At 40.6% G+C, this 20,066-nt stretch overlaps 1 protein-coding gene and 1 long non-coding RNA gene across 10 annotated transcripts in view; one reads left to right on the top strand and one right to left on the bottom strand.

Annotated features, from left to right (window-relative positions):
• The window catches only part of LOC135095807 (uncharacterized), a 28,859-nt gene extending 9,996 nt beyond the window's left edge, over positions 1 to 18,863 (bottom strand). Inside the window, exons 1-14 of one of the 7 annotated variants that reach the window (XR_010264500.1) lie at positions 18,741 to 18,861; positions 17,456 to 17,539; positions 16,299 to 16,395; positions 13,847 to 14,129; positions 12,398 to 13,288; positions 11,453 to 11,490; positions 8,565 to 11,137; positions 8,157 to 8,237; positions 7,840 to 7,963; positions 6,970 to 7,409; positions 6,578 to 6,710; positions 6,173 to 6,273; positions 5,837 to 5,949; positions 4,521 to 4,790 (exon numbers count right to left, since the gene is read on the bottom strand). Coding sequence is in view for 5 of the 7 variants with exons in the window: in XM_063996917.1 (XP_063852987.1) it covers positions 7,121 to 7,409; positions 7,840 to 7,963; positions 8,157 to 8,205 (462 nt within the window). In the remaining 2 variants the exon portion in view is untranslated. The other 6 variants (XR_010264501.1, XM_063996917.1, XM_063996920.1 and 3 more) reach the window with 6 other exon arrangements.
• On the top strand, positions 1,637 to 5,574 carry LOC135095808 (uncharacterized). Of its 3 annotated transcripts, none has more exons than XR_010264505.1 (3): positions 1,695 to 2,449; positions 3,571 to 3,682; positions 4,149 to 5,574. It is a non-coding gene; the product is annotated as an uncharacterized LOC135095808 (long non-coding RNA). The 3 variants fall into 3 exon arrangements; XR_010264504.1 differs by having other exon boundaries at positions 1,696 to 2,449; positions 4,146 to 5,574; XR_010264503.1 differs by having other exon boundaries at positions 1,637 to 2,449; positions 3,571 to 5,574.
• Positions 18,864 to 20,066: the final 1,203 nt, after the last annotated feature.

Raw genomic sequence — 20,066 nt, 5'->3', positions numbered from 1 at the left:
ATTGTTTTTATTGTGGTATGGTGGTGTAAAAAAAGCTAACATTACTAGCCATAAACAGGGAGTATGCAGGGCAAAGCCCCCCTGGCTCCTTTAGGTTACATAACGTTACGTTGTGTTGGGTTAGGTTACGTTCGGTTCTCGGGTAATGTAAAGTTTGGTTAGGCTGGGTAATTTTTGGTTAAGTTAGGTTAATGAAGGAGGTCCATGGAGGGAAAAGCCCCCATGGGTAGTTTAGCTTAGGTTAATGACCTTAAGAGTGTTCTGAAAAACACCAAAGTTCATGTGGTTAGACTAGAAATTTCCTGTTTTCATAACATTCTATTTCTCATTCTTACATTTTCAGGAATGTGAAAAATGATTCATTCACACACACACACACACACACACACACACACTTCAGGGAGACATTAACCTAACCACCAATGCCACCAACCAAGTAGCACTCATGAAGGAATGTGGTCCCAGGATGACAAAGCTTATGGTTTAGTGAAAATGGGTTCCCAGTTGTTCATTCCTGTTGCCATGCCTGGCAACTAGCATAGGCAACTTATGGGCTAAGCCACCCCAGGACCCCAATCCTACACAAGTACCCTAATGAGACACCTCACTACACGCTGGGCTTATGGCTTAGTGAAAATGTGTTCCCAGTTATTAATTTCTGTTAGTTATGCTTATAAAGACTTGACACATTGCTTCTGGCACTGCTTTTAATTGCTTTGTGTCACAGTGAAAGGGTTAAAGATCACCCATTGCTGGGGCACAACCAGATCCAACTCCAAACCCCAACCTGTAGTTATCAGTCAACACATCTTGCCATGTAGTCAGGGTTAATCAGCTAGCCTTGACAAGTCTAAAAAAAACATTATATAAAGTCCTAAAACTGAGAAATAAACAGAATAGGAAATCAGAATAAACATACACTCACCTCTCGGCAGGGGTGGTGGGGAGGAGGAGGAGGAGGAGGAGGAGGAGGAGGAGGAGGAGGAGGAGACAGACAGACATTAAGGTAACCACCAACACCACCACCAGCACCACCAAGCTAAGCAGGTAGCACTCATGAAGGAATGTGGTCCCACGATGACAGAGCTTATGGTTTAGTGAAAATTGGTTCCCAGTTGTTCATTCCTGTTGCCATGCCTGGCAACTAGCATAGGCAACTTATGGGCTAAGCCACCCCGGGACTCCAATCCTACACAAGTACCCTAATGAGACACCTCACTACACGCTGGGCTTATGGCTTAGTCAAAATGGGTTCCCAGTTATTAATTTCTGTTTCAGTTATGCTTATAAAGACTTCACACATTGCTTCTGGCACTGCTAATTGCTTTGTGTCACAGTGAAAGGGTTAAAGATCACCCATTGCTGGGCCACAACCGGATCCAACTCCACACCCCAACCTGTAGTTATCACTCAACACATCTTGCCATACACTACCAAATTAATAACCTTATACAAAGGAGAAGGAGGGAATGAGAGAAGAGACAACACTACAGTCCAGCCTAACAAATGCCTAGCAAAACGTTCACCTCAAAAAAAATAAATAAAATCCAAAATATACAAATATCTGTTCTAAGTTATTCCTCAATTTAACTCCACACTGAGGCACCTTAACCTTAACCTTTCCACTCACCGCGGGGAAAGCGTAGCTGAAGGAAGGGAAACGAAAAAAACGTCACATTTTCAAGCCAAGGCGTACCTTAAAGCGACTCCCTACGTGACTCCATAGTGCAAGAGACCAGTGGCTTAAATATTATAGGATTTTCTTTCTTATAATTATTTTACCGCTCATCTGTGGCCCTTTCTCGTATTTTTCCCATTATTGATTTCTCATGTTCTTATTTTGCAATGCCTTAGCTGTAAATGATGAAGCAATCCAATTATATACATGAATTTGTGTCACTTGAAGCGAACCTACATGACCCACCAAGAGACCGCGGGCTTATATATTCTAGGATTTTCTTTCTTATAATTATTTGAGCGCTCATCTCTGGTCTTTTTCGTATTTTTTCCAGCATTAATTTCTCATGTTCTTATTTTGCAATGCCTTAGCTGTTATTATATTAAAGTATTATTTATCTACATATGAGTATTACTGTAAATGTGTGCCATTCGAAAGAAGTATGTGCTCATATGTAAACAAGACCTGACAACAACAATTTAAACTCCATGGACCCAACTCCAAACACTCAGGAGGAACCAAACTTGTCAAATGATGAAACAGTGCGTTTGGTTAACATCATGGCATAAAAACAATGTATAATAAAGGGACGGTTTCACGCTTCCCTGACCCATGCAGATAAGAAACCTGCATGGGAAGACCTTATGAACTGTAAATGCATGCCTGCAATTTACATGTGAAAAGAACTGAAGAACAAGTTGTAAACTTGTCAAGTGCTGTCCCACTCACGGAAGAAGATTGCCAATATCAACAAAGAGCAGAATCAATCAGGTAAGTTTATATTTGTTTATTTATTCTATTTGTTTATTTATTTAAGGTTAGGTTAGGTTAGGCTAAGATAGTTCAAAGTACCAAAAATAATAATTGGTAAGATTAACAAAGAAAGGTGGTGCGATATCCTAACCTACCCTAACCTAGTTTAACCTAACCTAACCTTCCCTGAGATAGATAAAATCAATAGTAGTAGTGAAAATGCCACCAGGGTCACTATGCTCCAGAATAAACGCTACTCTCTCACAACTCTCTTGTCCCCTAACAAACAAAAAGCATATAACACACACACACACACACACACACACATCTCACTAAATGAAATAGAAAAGCTTCATAAACATAATTTGACCTTCAATGACCTTTCATTCTGGGTCTGCTGAGGTCAAAACAGCAATACATCTGACTTTGAATGACCTTGTGTCCTGGGTCTTGCTGAGGTCAACATATACCAACATAAATAAATACCTCTAAATAAATAAATTTCATGCAACTTGACCTTAAATGATCTGTATTCTGGGCCATACTAAGGTCATTTTGCAAGATTTCAATGAATATACCTTTTTCCTGTGTCTGTACTCTACCTAATCATATGTGTGTGTGTGTGTGTGTGTGTGTGTGTGTGTGTGTGTGTGTGTGTGTGTGTGTGTGTGTGTGTGTGTGTTTTCACCTGCTTGAAATCATAAACTGAGATTGCAAGGCTATACATCTATTAAGTCCATTTAAAATACCAGCTATTCTTAGTATAAATTTATGTTACAATGGTTGTTGATGTGTTTCCTACCCCCTTGCTATTTCCTCTTGTTTGCCTTGTGTCCAGAAACAGCAGGTCTTCTCTGTTCTCTTGTTGTCTATGGGTTATTCAAATTATAAACATTACTGTCTATTTTCCTTCTTCTTCCTCTCAGTTCCTTCTTGTTTCTTTCAATTCTCCTTCCTTTTTTATCTTATGTTTGTCAATATCAGCCTTTCTTGTGTTCTTATGGCCTTTTGTTCATTATTTGGGCTACAGTATTATAATAAATTAATAATTCAATAATACTACCATATATTTAGGAAGGGAGCCCTGAACTGTTCCATGCATTCAGAAACACACAGCTTAAACCGAACCACACTTTCAGAACGACTGTACGAGCTCCGCAAGACAAGCCTGGCCCGGGTGATCTGCGACAACAGTGAACGCAAGCTACGGTACGTCCAGCCCAAAGTAATGCTGGAGGCCGACTCTTTCCTGTAAGTAATAATGCCTTGTCACTGTTGCCATTGCTATTTAGTGACCCAAGGAGTGAATGAATATGAATAAGAAAACTTTTGAAGATAGGCTAGTATGTCTAACCTCACCATTCTTCCCCTCATGGACTTAACCAATTTAACCACTCACTTTCTTATCTAGGGCCTCGTGTATGGAACTCTGTGCCTCTCCAAATTCAGGATGTACCCTCTATCACCACATTTAAAACAAAATTTTAAAATCTGATCTTAGCTACCTACTAATTTGAATTATTACCTCATTCTAAAGCAATAGTGTATCCAGACTCTTCTTCTTATCATATCTACCACACTACTTTAAACCTCTGCTTTAAAAAGGCTAACTACAACAGACACATTAAACCTCACTATGTATATATCTCCTAAATGTAACTGTTAGTTATTAATAAATGTTCAAATGTTCTCTCTCTGTTTCCTTATTTTAAAGCAGATGAAAAAGGAGCCACTGAGGTGCTGGTCCTTAACCACAAATAAAAATAACAAGAAGCATCGGCCAAGAAGAGATTACGCGTGGAAAGAGGAAGGATTGGGGCTCAGCTCACGGCAACAGCACCCGTGTGTGCGTTCTTGGGCCGTTCCGGATCTGTGGACTTCCGGCGAGCAAATCCCTTCTTTTAAAGCTTGGTGTTGACTGACCTCTGACAACCTGACTGGTGGTGAGTCCATTCCAGACTATTCCAGTCACCCACCACTCTTTCTGACAACCAATTCCTCCATACCTAACTGTCACAAGCCTCACTCCACTACCACACAGGGTCAAGCAGAGGTCACTACGAGGGTAAAGGTCAATTTTAAGGCCGTATAATTTCAAAGTATAATCACAGAGTACCACAATAAAAATACAAACACAATCTCTTCAAATCATAATGGGTGAACAAACTCACACACACACACACACACACACACACACACACACACACACACACACACACACAAGCCAGACATGAACAACACCACCACTGGTCATTGCTTGTTTGAGAGCAGAGATAAAATACTGGACAACTTCTTGACTTGGTAATGCTGTGTCCACCATCTGAGGTCCATTCCTGCAGTCACCGACAGCTGCACTCAGCTAAGTGGAGGAAAGGAAAGTCTGAGTGTGATGCAGGTGGTGGTGGTGGTGGTGGTGGTGGTGGTGGTGGTGTGGTGTGGTGTGGTATATTGGTGTTGATAGATGAAAAGAATTAAAGTCAAAGGAAATTATCAGAAAAAATAAGAGAAGAAGAGAATGTGGAAGATCTGAGAGACACAACAAGCACAACAGACCATTCAGGGCAAGACAGAACAAAAGGTGTTTTACTGACTATACAACAAGCATGACAGACACAGGACAATGGAGGACAGGCAAGTCTACCCCTTGAAGCACAGCAACGCAGAACAAGGAAAAAAAAGCACAACAGCTTCTCAGTCAGGACAAAACAGAAGAACAGCACACCATTTCTTCCTCTGTGCCAGAAAACATTGTAAAGCAGCCACGTTTCAGACCAGGCCAGGCACAGATGTACTGAACCAATAGCAAACCACAGACACACACAAGCCAACTAACACACAAACACACAAACATATATTATTTAGAGCCATGCACATAAACAAACACAAATATTAAGTTATGTTGCTTGAATTTTTTTTTTTTTAGGCATGCAATAAAATTATTAAAGATGCTGTTTGCAAAATACTAAGCACAATGTAACTATACACAAAAATTTATGATGCATTGGTTAAGACCTGTAGTGTGTGTGTGTGTGTGTGTGTGTGTGTGTGTGTGTGTGTGTGTGTGTTTGTAATTACTTTGAATATAACTTTATGTCAAACTTCATTGAATTCACCAAATAAATAAATATTCATAAAATATCAAACTTCCTTTTAACTCCAATAAAAATCCCAATATTAACAAGAAAATCAGGTTAGACTTTCTGGTACATTCTGAAACAAGTCTGGCCACACCTCCACAACTTCGCAAAGCCTCTAGTTGAAGAGACACAGGTTTTCAAGAGAGTTTTTTTATGGTTCTTCTGACAGATACACAACATTTCTACAGTATCAACAGGAGAAACTCTCTGTGGCCTCGGAAGACAGTGACTGAGAGCACAGCAACCCTCAACATATATACGTACTCACCGGTCAACTATGAAGGCCACCAGGGTACACAACAGGGCCGTAATGTGCAACTACAGAGGGGCATCTCCAATGGTGGTGGTGGTGGTGGTGGTGGTGGTCACATATCCTGGTATCTGTATAGAAAGAAAGAGATTAGATTCACTGGCTTGAATTATGGAATAGTGAAAGACTATAAATAAATAAATATAATCCTTTGCTTTGTTGGGTAGCAAGCTGTTTTATAAAAGCAAGTTTCTCATTAGCTTTGACTTTTGTTGAACATGCATGCAAGGTAACAAGGCCTGTGGATTTCAAGGTAATGGAACACCTCACAACAACACTAGAACAATGCCTCACCTATCCACCTGCAGCCACATCACAGTGTCTCCTTCTTGACTTGGTAATGCTGTATCCACCATCTGAGGTCCATTCCTGCAGTCACCGACAGCTGCACTCAGCTAAGTGGAGGAAAGGAAAGTCTGAGTGTGACAGATAAATAAGCAGAGCCTGCAAAACTATCACTAATATTATGAAAAAACCCTTGAACACCCTAACAATTAAAAAATATATTAAAATACCAGAAATGAGGCAATTAGGCATTCAATAAACAAATTCTTCTATCTGTCTATGTCTAAACTTTGTAAAAATAAAAAAAAATGACTTTAAATGTGTGGGGCCAGCTGTAGTAGTAGTAGTAGTAGTAGTAGCCTTTCCACTAGGGGTTGAGAGAGCTATTAAGTGAAAGATAGGTGTCTGACTTACCTGATGTCACCTGGAGAGCTGTGAAGGACAGGAGCACAGGAGATCAGGTGTTCACAAGGCAGGTCAACACCACCAGTGTGAGGGGAAGTGTTTGGTGAGCCATACTGATGCTGCATTTGATTCCTGTGATGACCTGGGGGTGGGAAGCAGGTGGGAGGGGTGAGTGAGTGAGTGAAATCTGTCACTGTATACACACTGGGTATACAGTGAAGGTAGGACTCACTCATTGATGAATAACTGTGTGACTGAGTGACTGACTGACTGAATGACTGAGTGACATATCATATCCAAGATTGAAACTGTTATTGTCACACATAAAGGAAAGATTGAAGTTTAAAGATGCAAAGTAATTGTATTTAACATTGGCTGAAATACAGTTGTGTTGATCATACTGTATGCTGTTGCTTCCAGGAGGATGTAGGACAGCTGCTTCAAAGGTGCTGGTGGAGCAGTTCAGCATGGACGAGGTGACTGGCAAAGGTAAACGTCAGCTGTTGCAGGAGCATCACTTTTCTGTGTGGCTGGTGTTGATGCTGAATGAGGTCAGGATGCAGGTGGGAGCTGTGTTGGGGACGTGGCCTGCTGGCTGGCACCCCTCATGCCTGTGGGTGTGTGCGACAGTGGGGTGAGGCCGTGCCCTAACAACCTGGCCTCCTTCCTGCCGAACAACACCCGGTGCTCCCAAGACCTGACGGGAGATGTGCTGGCAACAGAAATGTAAGTGAAGATCTGTGCTGGGAAAACTTCTTGCAGCTTCACTTCAGACCACTGGTATCTCAGAAGAAGCTGCACTCTGTGTTGTGTCTGATGAGGCTTTACCTGTGAATGGAACCTTACAGCAAAGTATTGGTGAGTCAGATGCAGCTATACCTGTCAGTGGAACATCTCAACACACCACTGATAAGTCTGGTGAGGAAGTTATACCTGTCACTGGAACTTCAGAACTGCTCAAAATACTGAAGAACTGAAATCTGTCATTGGAATATCATAGTGGAATAATACATTAGTGGAGAAAAATAGTGGATTCAGCAGGAGCAATAATATAAATAGACCAGACCAGCAGGAATAATATAAATATAGACATTATACCAGACAAATAGACAGTAGAAAGCCAGACCAGCAGAAGGAATAATCTATCTCTGTTCCTCTTGCACACACAGACTAACACTTTCATCCTTTCTACTTTATAATCACACAATCTCAATCTCTCTCTCTCTCTCTCTCAATATCACCCTGTCATGCCTCTCCCCTCTCTGCCTTACCTGTGATCCTTCTGGTGACTGTGTGGGCAGGCAGCCTGCCTGGCGCTGCCCTTGGCAAACCAGCTGTTTTCCAGCACCACCACCATCTCACTGATGTGTACCAGCTGGTCGGGCACCATCACACCTGGAAGCAAGTCAGCGAGTCAGTAGGTAAGTGTTTCTGTACACAAAGCTGTCAGGTAGATAGACTTAATGAGTTGAGAGGTAATAAATAAATAAATAAATAAATAAATAAATAAACAAACAAAAGGATAAAACCATAAATTAGGGCAGCGTTCCGATGTGTGACAAGGGCACCGGCAGTATGTGGTAATTACCTGCGGGTCGATGGCAGCCTGCAGTCATCACCGCTAATCCTTCCTGCATTTCTGAGGCTTGGCCGACTCAAATTCCACCTTCTGAAATGATTGGGTTAGGTTACCTTAGGCTGTGTCTGTAGTAAGGGACCACACCTGTACATGAGGTCTGATCACTGCCAGATATAACTAATATTTCTTCTACACTTTCATGAACAGCAGTGAAAGAGAAAACATTAAGAGGAGGAGGAGGAGGAGGAGGAGGAGGAGGAAGAGGAGCTGCTCATAGGACTGTGTAGATACAAATGAAAGGAAGAATAAGGCTGTGGCTGTGGATGACTTCATTTAGTTTGGCAAGCTAGATTAAGACAAGCAGTGTGGAGGATACAAAACGCTCACACACACACACACACACACACACACCCTAACCTGTATATACAAAGACAGTGGGCAGGCTTCACACACTGCCTTTAACAATCAGCATCTCTCTCTCTCTCCTGGAAGTTAAATTTATCAAAAAACTCAAAGAAATCTTGGTAGAGACTTCAGTGAATCTGTGCTCCTGATGGTGGTGGTGGTGGTGGCAGTGGTGATGGTGGTGGTACTTGGAACACTGGCTCTCTTGTCCCCTCATCCACATTCTGAGAGAGAGAGATAGAGATGGTTAGATTAGGTAGGTACTTAGTTACATAGATTGAGATAGAGACATAGATAAATGGTTAAACAGAAAGTTAAATAGACTGAGAGATAGATGGTTAGATTAGGTAAATAGATCGACATTGAGAGAAAAACAGATAGGCCTAGTTAAGTTAGGTCCAGCAGATACTTAGATAAATGGGTACACTGAGAGATTAATAGATAAAAAATCAGACATAAATAAGCAAAGCCTACAAAACTATCACTAATATTATGAAAAAACACCTTGAACACCCTAACAATTAAAAAATATATTAAAATACCAGAAATGAAGCAATTAGGCATTCAACAAACAAATTCTTTTATCTGTCTATGTCTAAACTTTGTAAAAATTTAAAAAAATGGCTTTAAATGTGTGTGGCCAGCTGTAGTAGTCGTAGTAGTAGTAGTAGTAAGTAAGAAGGAATTAGTAAGTAAGGAGGAATTAGTTGTCAAAGAGTGGTGGGTGACTGGAATAGTCTGGAATGGACTCACCACCATTCAGGCCTCCATAAGTACTGTTCACCTTTGGGAGGAAAATTATTATTTTTTTTTTCTAATGCAATCCAATATTTACACCAATGTCTCTTTACTTCTTCCTGTGACTTAAACTCCTACAGTAGAAAGGTTTCAAAACAGTAAGTAATGTTAATAACAATTTATTTACCAAAAACTTGTACACTAAAGTCTTGGTTAAAACAAATAAACAAAAAATACTAATAAAATTGTGCTTTATGTTAATTCATGTTAACTTTATGTTAATTCAATAATACACCATCTACAATTTAAAGTACACTAATAACAAACACACACACACACACACACAATAACGATTACAATGCAAGAACAATGATGAATTCCAATAAGCCTATCACATGTACTGGGTCAAGGCTGGCCAGACAACCTCGTCACCTCAAACACTTACATAAATGAAACAGACCCCCCACTCCCTCTCTCTCTCACCAGCCAGGCTTATCTGTCTGAGAGAAATGTGTCAGTATGCATGTCGGTATGTAAAGGGTTCAAATATTAGCAAATTATATATCACCCACATCCTACCCCAACCCGTCCCCCCTATTGTGGTCATCCATACAGCTTCCTCACCCGCCCCTTCACCCCCTACTTCTACCAGCACACCTAATCTTGCTTACCCACCCCCCCTTCTGCTCCCCCACCTCATAAATATTCCTATATTTTTATTTATATATTTATTTACTTTCAAATTTTCTTATTATTACTTTTACCTATTTTCTCATTTATTTATTTATTTATTTTCTCATTTATTTATTTATTTAACTAATTAGTTAACCTAAAAGAAGAAAATTGCGCACACACACACACACACACACACACACACACACACAATCCAGCCAGTATCTTACCAAAATACTGGCCAGACACGTACATACATACATACATACATACACACACACGCACACACACACACACACGCATGGACACACAATCCAGCCAGTATCTTACCAAAATACTGGCCAGACACGTACATACATACATACATACATACACACACACGCACACACACACACACACGCATGGACACACAATCCAGCCAGCATCTTACCAAATACTGGCCAGACACGTACATACATCCATACATAAACCCAGACCTCTTACCAAAAGATCTGGGTAAAAAAAAAAATATATATATATATCTATAAACACTATATACCCCCGAACCAAAAAAAAAAACAAAAAATATCATTCATAACGTGCCACCACCACCACCACCACTACCACCAGCACCACCACCACTACGGAAATAAGAAGATACTTGTATGCAACAGTGCAGCATGCCACACAAGCTCTGATTATATGGAATGAAGCACTCCATATAATCTGAGCTAACCATTCACACTCCCTATCATCCTAATCCTATCAGTAGCTCTCTGTCTCTCTCTATGCCTTACTTAACCCTTTCATAAATAACATCAACTTACCACTCTTCTATTAACCTACCACTCTTCTATTAACCTAAGTCAAATATTCTAAGATTCTGGCCTAATACCTACACACACACACACACACACGCACACACAAACAACAAAAAAAACAGACAGACACACACACACACACACATATATAAAAAAAAATACACACACACACAAACAAAAAAAAAAAAACAGACAGACAGACAGACACACACACACACACACACCCTACATAGGTACCCTCAGATTCCCCCACCCACCCGCCAACCATCCACCTCCCATCAAGCAATATATATATACAAAATCAATGCAATAAATACGCAATACTCCCCTTGTTTGGGTGAAAGTCTGCAACACTGCAACACGAACACTGCAACACTGGAACACAAAATTTGCAATTACTAAGTCACTTCTGAGAGGAAAAAAAATAAAATAAAAAAAAAGGTTATTTTGACTGAATTGAGATGATAGTCACTCAGAAAAGGTTGAGGAAAGCATAACTTATGGAGGAATAACGTGGAAGGAAGATATGGAGGAAAGGGAGGACAACATTAAATTCACATGGAAATTTGTGTCATCTGAAGGTGTTGTCATTGTACATACAAGTAATAAATAAAATTATATATACATATATATAACAATTATATCCATCCATCAGTTTATAGTGACAAGACACAACAAGACTACACTTACGTTGAGTGAGCCCCGTCTGACTATTCAAGGTGACCTAGCTGTTATGGGGGGGGAGAGAGAGAGAGAGAGAGAGAGAGAGAGAGAGAGAGAGAGAGAGAGAGAGAGAGAGAGAGAGAGAGAGAGAGAGAGAGAGAGAGGGGAAAAAGATCCATTAGTTCACAATCAATAAATTATTTCACTCACTCTCCTACAAACTGTGAAGGAGAGAGTGAATGATTCTACAAGACTACTCTCCCTTAACACACAAATTAATGAATCAATGAATGAATGGGCAAAAATACCAAATTTACTACTTATTCAAATTAATTTCTGACCTAAAGAAATTAACTAAATCTTGGAGTAAGTGACAATTTTCTCTCTCAGGTCAGAATGTTGACTTAACCAAACATTTCAATACTCTCACTCAAAAGGCACACACACACACACAAAAATTAAGAGGCTGGGAGAGGCTGGGATAGTCTGGGGGGGGTTAATAGGATGGTCTGGGAGAGGCTGGGATGGTCTGGGAGAGGATGGGATGATCTGGGAGAGGCTGGGATGCACTGGGAGAGGCTGGGATGGATTGGGAGAGACTGGGATGATCTGGGAGAGGCTGGGATGCACTGGGAGAGGCTGGGATGGATTGGGAGAGGCTGGGATGCACTGGGAGAGGCTGGGATGGATTGGGAGAGACTGGGATAGACTGGGAGAGGCTGAGATACACATGGGAGAAGCAGAAATTGACAGGCAGAGATGAGACAGGGGGAAGGTTAGACTAGAACAGAAAATAAAGCTATATTTATTTTGACTTAGAATTAATCTTTCCACACATTTACCTATGAAACTGATAGCAAGCACACACACACACACACACACACACAGGTTAAAATAAAATAAATAAATTCTGAAAAAAAAACATCAATATAACAGGTAATTTAACAGGCAGGAAATGCAGAGGAGACTCACCACACTGGCAGTGGATGCTTGAGAAACACCTGAGAGTCTCGGGGCATCTCCCACGGACAGCTTGACGAGAAGGGACAGGTTATGTTAATTTTGTTAGTAAGGAAAAGAGACCCCCACACTAAATAACCTAACTGAACCTATTATCAGAATAAGGCAAGACACAAGAGGTTTTGGTTGGGCTGACTCGCAGACATACGCACCTCTGAAAAAGAGCAGAGAAAGACCTCATTAGTTTGGCTCAAAATTTTTATTTTATTTATCTATTTTTACTTTTCATTTATCAAGCAGTATATGTCAAGATTTTGGTTGTCACAGTACATCAGGTCTGGCCAGCCCATACATGTGCTATACAATCAATAATATACTTTACACAACAATACAACACACACACACACACACACACACACACACACACAGTATTCACAAGTATAACAGAATACACAGATCATTAATTGGCAGACAGGCAGGCAGACAGACAGACAGACAGACAGACAGACAGACAGACAGACAGGCAGGCAGGCAGGCAGGCAGGCAGGCAGACAGGCAGGCAGGCAGGCAGGCAGACAGGGAGGCAGGCAAGCAGACAGACAGACAGACAGACAGACAGGCAGACAGGCAGGCAGGCAGGCAGGCAGGCAGGCAGGCAGGCAGGCAGGCAGGCAGGCAGACAGACAGACAGACAGACAGACAGACAGGCAGACAGGCAGACAGGGGCAAACAGCTTGAGGCAAATCTTCATGACAGTGTTGCGTCTGGACTGGCAGTGGGGTTGAGTGGATGACCTCTCTTGGTGACCTTTATGACTCAACACGCGACTCTTGACCTCCAGTATGCCAGCACTTCTTCCACACCTGTCTGTCTGTCTATGTGGCATCATCCTACTTCTTAAATCTGAAAGAAATATTTAATGTAAGTCATCTAATGTTTTTTTTTTTTTTTTGTTTTTAGAGTTTTTTTTTCCTGACTACATATTCTGGTACAGACTGACTACATATTCTGGTACAGACTGACTACATATCCTGGTACAGACTGACTACATATTAGGTTAGGTTAAGTTAGGTACAGACTGGATTGCAAAGTTATAGCAGTGGTGATGCAACAGATTATTAGTAGCAGATTTTAGGATGAAAAGTGGAAGGAAGAGAAAGAATGAAGAATGAAAAGATTAGATTAGATTAATAGTAGCAGATTTTAGGATGAAAAGTGGAAGGAAGAGAAAGAATGAAGAATGAAAAGATTAGATTAGATTAATAGTAGCAGATTTTAGGATGAAAAGTGAAAGGAAGAGAGAATGAAGAATGAAAGATTAGATTAGATTATCAGTAGCAGATTTTAAGATGAAAAGTGGAAGGAAGAGAAAGAATGAAGAATGAAAGATTAAATTAGATTATCAGTAGCAGATTTTAGGATGAAAAGTGAAAGGAAGAGAAACACACACACAATATTCACAAGTATAACAGACTACACAGATCATTAATTGGCCGGCAGGGAGGCAGGCAGGCAGGCAGGCAGGCAGACAGACAGACAGACAGACAGACAGACAGGCAGACAGAGGCAAACAGCTTGAGGCAAATCTTCATGACAGTGTTGCGTCTGGACTGGCAGTGGGGTTGAGTGGATGACCTCTCTTGGTGACCTTTATGACTCAACACGTGACTCTTGACCTCCAGTATGCCAGCACTTCTTCCACACCTGTCTGTCTGTCTATGTGGCATCATCCTACTTCTTAAATCTGAAAGAAATATTTAATGTAAGTCATCTAATGTTTTTTTTTTTTTTTGTTTTTAGAGTTTTTTTTTCCTGACTACATATTCTGGTACAGACTGACTACATATTAGGTTAGGTTAGGTTAAGTTAGGTACAGACTGGATTGCAAAGTTATAGCAGTGGTGATGCAACAGATTATTAGTAGCAGATTTTAGGATGAAAAGTGGAAGGAAGAGAAAGAATGAAGAATGAAAGATTAAATTAGATTATCAGTAGCAGAGTTTAGGATGAAAAGTGGAAGGAAGAGAAAGGAAAAAAGAATGAAAAGATTAAAGTCTGGGAGATGAAAAGTGAAAAGAAAAATGAATTTAGAAGCAAAGTTGAAGAAACATTCAGGGAAAGACATACTAGTAACAAAAGCACCTTACCAGAAACACCAGAGTTGTGGGAAGATATCAAAGACATTGGTAACAAAAGCACCTTACCAGAAACACCAGAGTTGTGGGAAGATATCAGAGACATTAGTAACAAAAGCACCTTACCAGAAACAGCAGAGTTGTGGGAAGATATAAAAGACATTAGTAACAAAAGCACCTTACTAGAAACACCAGAGTTGTGGGAAGATACAAAAGACATTGGTAACAAAAGCACCTTACTAGAAACAGCAGAGTTGCGGAAAGATATCAAAGACACTGGTAACAAAAGCACCTTACCAGAAACAGCAGAGTTGTGGGAAGATATAAAAGACATTGGTAACAAAAGCACCTTACCAGAAACACCAGAGTTGTGGGAAGATATCAAAGACTGGTAACAAAAGCACCTTACCAGAAACAGCAGAGTTGTGGGAAGATACAAAAGACATATTAGTAACAAAAGCAACAGATTTGTAGTAAGACGAGTTGGAAACCGAAAGAGAAAGATACATGGTGTACAGGAGAGATATTTGTTATAGAAAAGCAACCTGGAGAGAGAGACAATGAATGCAAACACACAAAAGACAGATTTAATGATAAGCAACAGAGAAGATAATAGAAAATACATGTAACATCAGAGGATGGCATAAGATTGAAGCACAGAGTTAAAATACCTAGGATCAGTAACTGCAGAAGGAGGAGGAACAGAAAAGAAGCTGAAAAGATATACAGAATTAACCTTAGATAAAAAAAAACACCATTAAAGCTGGAAAGATTTACACAATTAACCTTAGATAAAAAAAAAACACCATTAAAGCTGGAAAGATTTACACAATTAACCTTAGATAAAAAAAAAAACACCATTAAAGCTGGGAAGATATACACAATAAAACCTTATACACAATTGAGTTCAGACCAGTACTTCTATATGGTGCAGAGACATGGTTTTTAAGGAAGAAAGAGGAAGGCATTCTGGAGAGCACAGAGATGAGGATGGTGAGATGTGTAGAGCTGGCACTTCACTGTTAGAAAGGAGACAGTGAAGATAAAAGAATAATGTGAGGAATACTCGTATTAATATCAAGGCAAGAAAACCACAACTAACATATTTTGAACACAAGGAAAGAAGAGGATGCAGTAAGAAAGGCAATGATGATGAAGTTAAGCGGGAGAAGGAGCGCTGGGAGACATAATAAGATGAAGAGGCGTGATAAGGAAGTGATATGAAGAGAAGAGGATGCAGTGAGAAAGGCAATGATGAAGTTTAGCGGAAGAAGAAGCGCTGGGAGACATAATAAGATGAAGAGGCGTGATAAGGAAGTGATATGAACAAGCTGGGAGTGCAAGATGATGATGCAATTATTTAAACCAGATGATGAACGTTAATTCCAGCGGCTGACTCTGCAATACACCGGGGTTAAGTCGTATGAAGAAATAGCATCTCTAGGCGTGTGTATGGAGTCTTGGGTACACACAGGTGATGAAAGGGTTGACGGAAAACTTATGGGTGACCTCTGAGGCCGTGAGTCTTGAGGGTGTCAAGTGTGTGACCCCCTCGCTCTCCTGGAACGTCACTACACAGGCAAGATCCTTCCAAGATGTTAGGTTAACCCTTGCGTAGATATAGGTGCCTGGCAGAAGGGATGACATGGGAGCCAGTATGTGTGGCACTATGTGTGGCACTATGGCACCGAAAGACAGAGGAGAATATTCAGACAACGACTTGAACAGACCGATCACGTGTAGGTAAGATATTATACACGGATAGCCGTTTTTCTTACCTTCCTGTGTGTGTTCACGATATCTCCATTGACACAGCCGTGCTCAGAACTCCCGACACAAGCGCCGACACTCGCTACACTTGTCTTCAACAGTTAACTGAAAATAAATCACTTCTTATAGGCAAGTTTCGATACACAGATTAGCGCAGCCCCCCCGTACCGAGGTCTTGCGGTTACTGACGCGGGAAGATGATGGCTGCCTGTTGCCGGCGTAAGCAGGCCAACATGTCGTACAGTATTAATTCTTTATATAAAGTAAATAAATGAATAAATAATATAGTTCCTTATATGAAAAATATCAACATTGCAACTGCAAACTGTTGTTATATTTCAAAACTGATTCCAATATTGACTTTGTATATTAACTAGAAGGAAAAACTCGTAACATTTACGCAAGATACGCACAAATAGAATGTCAGTTATTATAACAAAATTTATAATTACTACATACAAACGACAATTTCTGGAGTCTGACTGATTTCATTCTATACATACTAAGAACCTGCTCTAGTCTCAGGCAACACACATATAGCAGTATTTTTATTGCTAGGATATCAATACTAGAAGATATATTTCTGGCGATTATATGCATTTTAAAAACGTACCCTCCCCCCCGCTTTTCTCCTCCCCGTTACCTCCCACTCCTTTCATTCATCGCGGCCTTTAAACTGCCCGGCCACTACAACCACAGGGACCCACCCCACCCCTACCTTGCCTTGCGATTAAATTAGCTGATATTTCCTCCGTGCCTCAAGGAACATTGACAAAACAAGGATAAATTATCGTGTTTTGATAGTTTCTAGATATGTGGCATGTTTGAATCACCAAATAATCGCGAAAACACATGAAATATCGCAAAAAACTTCGCTCAGGATGCTTGCAACTGCTTCATCCTGAGTAAATAAGCAAGATACACTGAAAATTTGTGATTGCCACCTGAATCACCACCACCACCACAATCACAGGCCTGCAGTAGGGTTACACTCACCACCGCCACACACGTCATCACAACTGGAGAACCGCGAACACCACCACCTCACCACCGCCACCGTAACACGCTTATACACCACTAACAGGCTATGACACGTGTACAAATTATCCCAGTCGTTAAATAAGACTCACCACCACCGCCAACACCTTCACATAACTACCCTTGCCTGTTAAAGCCACCCAGGACACCCAAGTCGTCACCGCCGCTGCCGCCGTCACCGCCGCTGCCGCCGCCACCACCACGCCATACCCTGGAGAGAACACGTAAATTTGCTTACACCACATGCTATAATCATATTACATTATCAACACCAATACAAAGAATATATATCCTAATCTAACACCACACATCATCACTACACAAATTACTCAGATCACCGATTTTCACTATTCAATATTACACCCTCATTCAGTTACCTATACAAATTATTCATTATTACCCACCCCTTATTCATTGGTACTCATTCACTCGTATCTAATTCACCCATTATTCACTGCTGTTCGTATCTTTCCCCTTCATATCACTTATTCACTGTTGATTTCACCATTACAAGCTCATTATTCAGTTACCTATACAAATCATTCATTATCACCCAGCCTTATTCATTGGTACTCATTCACTCGTATCTAAATCACTCATTATTCACTGCTGTTCGTATCTTTCCCCTTCATATGACTTATTCACTGTTGATTTCACCATTACAAGCTCATTATTTAATTACCTATACAAATCATTCATTATCACCCAGCCTTATTCATTGGTACTCACTCACTCGTATCTAAATCACTCATTATTCACTGCTGTTCGTATCTTTCCCCTTCATATCACTTATTCACTGTGATTTCACCATTACAAGCTCATTATTCAGTTACCTATACAAATCATTCATTATTACCCATCCTTATTCATTCACTCGTATCTAAATCACTCATTATTCACTGCTGTTCGTATCTCTCCCCTTCTTATCACTTATTCACTGTGATTTCACCATTACAAGCTCATTATTCAATTACCTATACAAATCATTCATTATTACCCATCCTTATTCATTGGTACTCATTCACTCGTATCTAAATCACTCATTATTCACTGCTGTTCGTATCTTTCCCCTTCATATCACTTATTCACTGTGATTTCACCATTACAAGCTCATTATTCAATTACCTATACAAATCATTCATTATTACCCAGCCTTATTCATTGGTACTCACTCACTCGTATCTAAATCACTCATTATTCACTGCTGTTCGTATCTTTCCCCTTCATATGACTTATTCACTGTTGATTTCACCATTACAAGCTCATTATTCAATTACCTATACAAATTATTCATTATTACCCATCCTTATTCATTCACTCGTATCTAAATCAATGGCTTTCCACATCAAATACTCCCACTCGTATTATTCATCCCTACCACGCCAAGAAAATACACACAACAGCATACTCACCTTCACTACGTCCCGGCTCACCCACCTCGGTCACGTCTGCAGTAAGAGTGGACTCGCGCGTGGCCACCCGCCCGGCACCTCAACTCGCCCCAATGCCCTCAGACAAGATGGAGGAGGAGGAGGAGGAGGAAAAATGGCGTACTTCACTTTAAAATCAAAATATGAACTGACAATAATGAAAATAGAGGAAATTATGATGATGATGATGAGGAGGAAGAGGAGGAAGAGAAGGAAGAAGGAAGAGAAGGAAGAAGATAGAGAAATAATACATTGAGTCCATTACTTTATAATGAAACAAGCGGCAGATACACAGTCGTTACACTAACTGCGCATATTAACATACATTATAAAAATTGAATAATAAAAGTAACGTACGATATTCTTTTCACACGTACGAAGTCAACCAGTGGTGCACGATACGGTAACCACAGCCTTGCATTACAAACATGAAGGGAAAGATATATATATGAATAATGTGTAAATAATGTGTGTGACTGGGGGTGGGCGTGAGCCGGCGGACGTACGATGAGAGGGCGTGTGTGTGGGTGTGGGCGTGGGTGTGGACATATATGGGCGTGCGTGGATATGGGTGTGCGTAGGTGTAGAGGTATGCATGGGCGTACGTGACATACAGCATTATTAAGGGCGTGTGTGTGCGTGTGTGTGTGTGATTCCCACCTCAGTAAACGCATCCCAGATCAGTCACTTAGACAAACAAGCGTTCTCTCTCCTGACAAGCTTGTTAACGTTACCTGCAGTCTAATCACCTTTGCAACTTGTCACTGGCCAATTAACTAAACATTTTCTTCGGACATAAATAAACAATCTGATCAAGTTATTCATCTCACCTAATAAGATAAACTGCGTCACCTGTCCAATGCTCTCTCCAGCCTAATCACACCTACTCAATCTCACTAAATCAACCTAATTAGGGCCTGGTATGTCATATCAGCCCAACCTAATCGTGTCACCTTATGTAGCTAACTAAATCACCAGACCTAGCCAATCTAATCATTACGTATCCAGCGCTACCTAATCACACAATCTGTTAAGTTATATATCAATTCCACCCACATTTAACATTTTTTTCCATTACCAAACTCCAGCATCGCATTCCACAGCTCGGCCCATCTCTCTCGCCAATAGCGGTAAACGGGGGGCCGACTGGGACGACTGCTGGGAATTAGACAAGCCACTTATGTTCAGGCATTCTGCGCTGCCTTCCCACTGAGCTGATCAGATGATGAAGCTACGTAAGTCTTCAAAGATGTTTTTAAAGTTCTAGTGACAGATTAACAAGATTTGTGTATTATTAACAGGAAAAAT

Source organism: Scylla paramamosain, unplaced genomic scaffold (genome assembly GCF_035594125.1).
Source record: "Scylla paramamosain isolate STU-SP2022 unplaced genomic scaffold, ASM3559412v1 Contig1, whole genome shotgun sequence".
Classification (NCBI taxonomy): Eukaryota; Metazoa; Arthropoda; class Malacostraca; order Decapoda; family Portunidae; genus Scylla; species Scylla paramamosain.
Note: the sequence above shows the minus strand (reverse complement) of the source record. Positions and strands in the feature narration are given on the sequence as shown.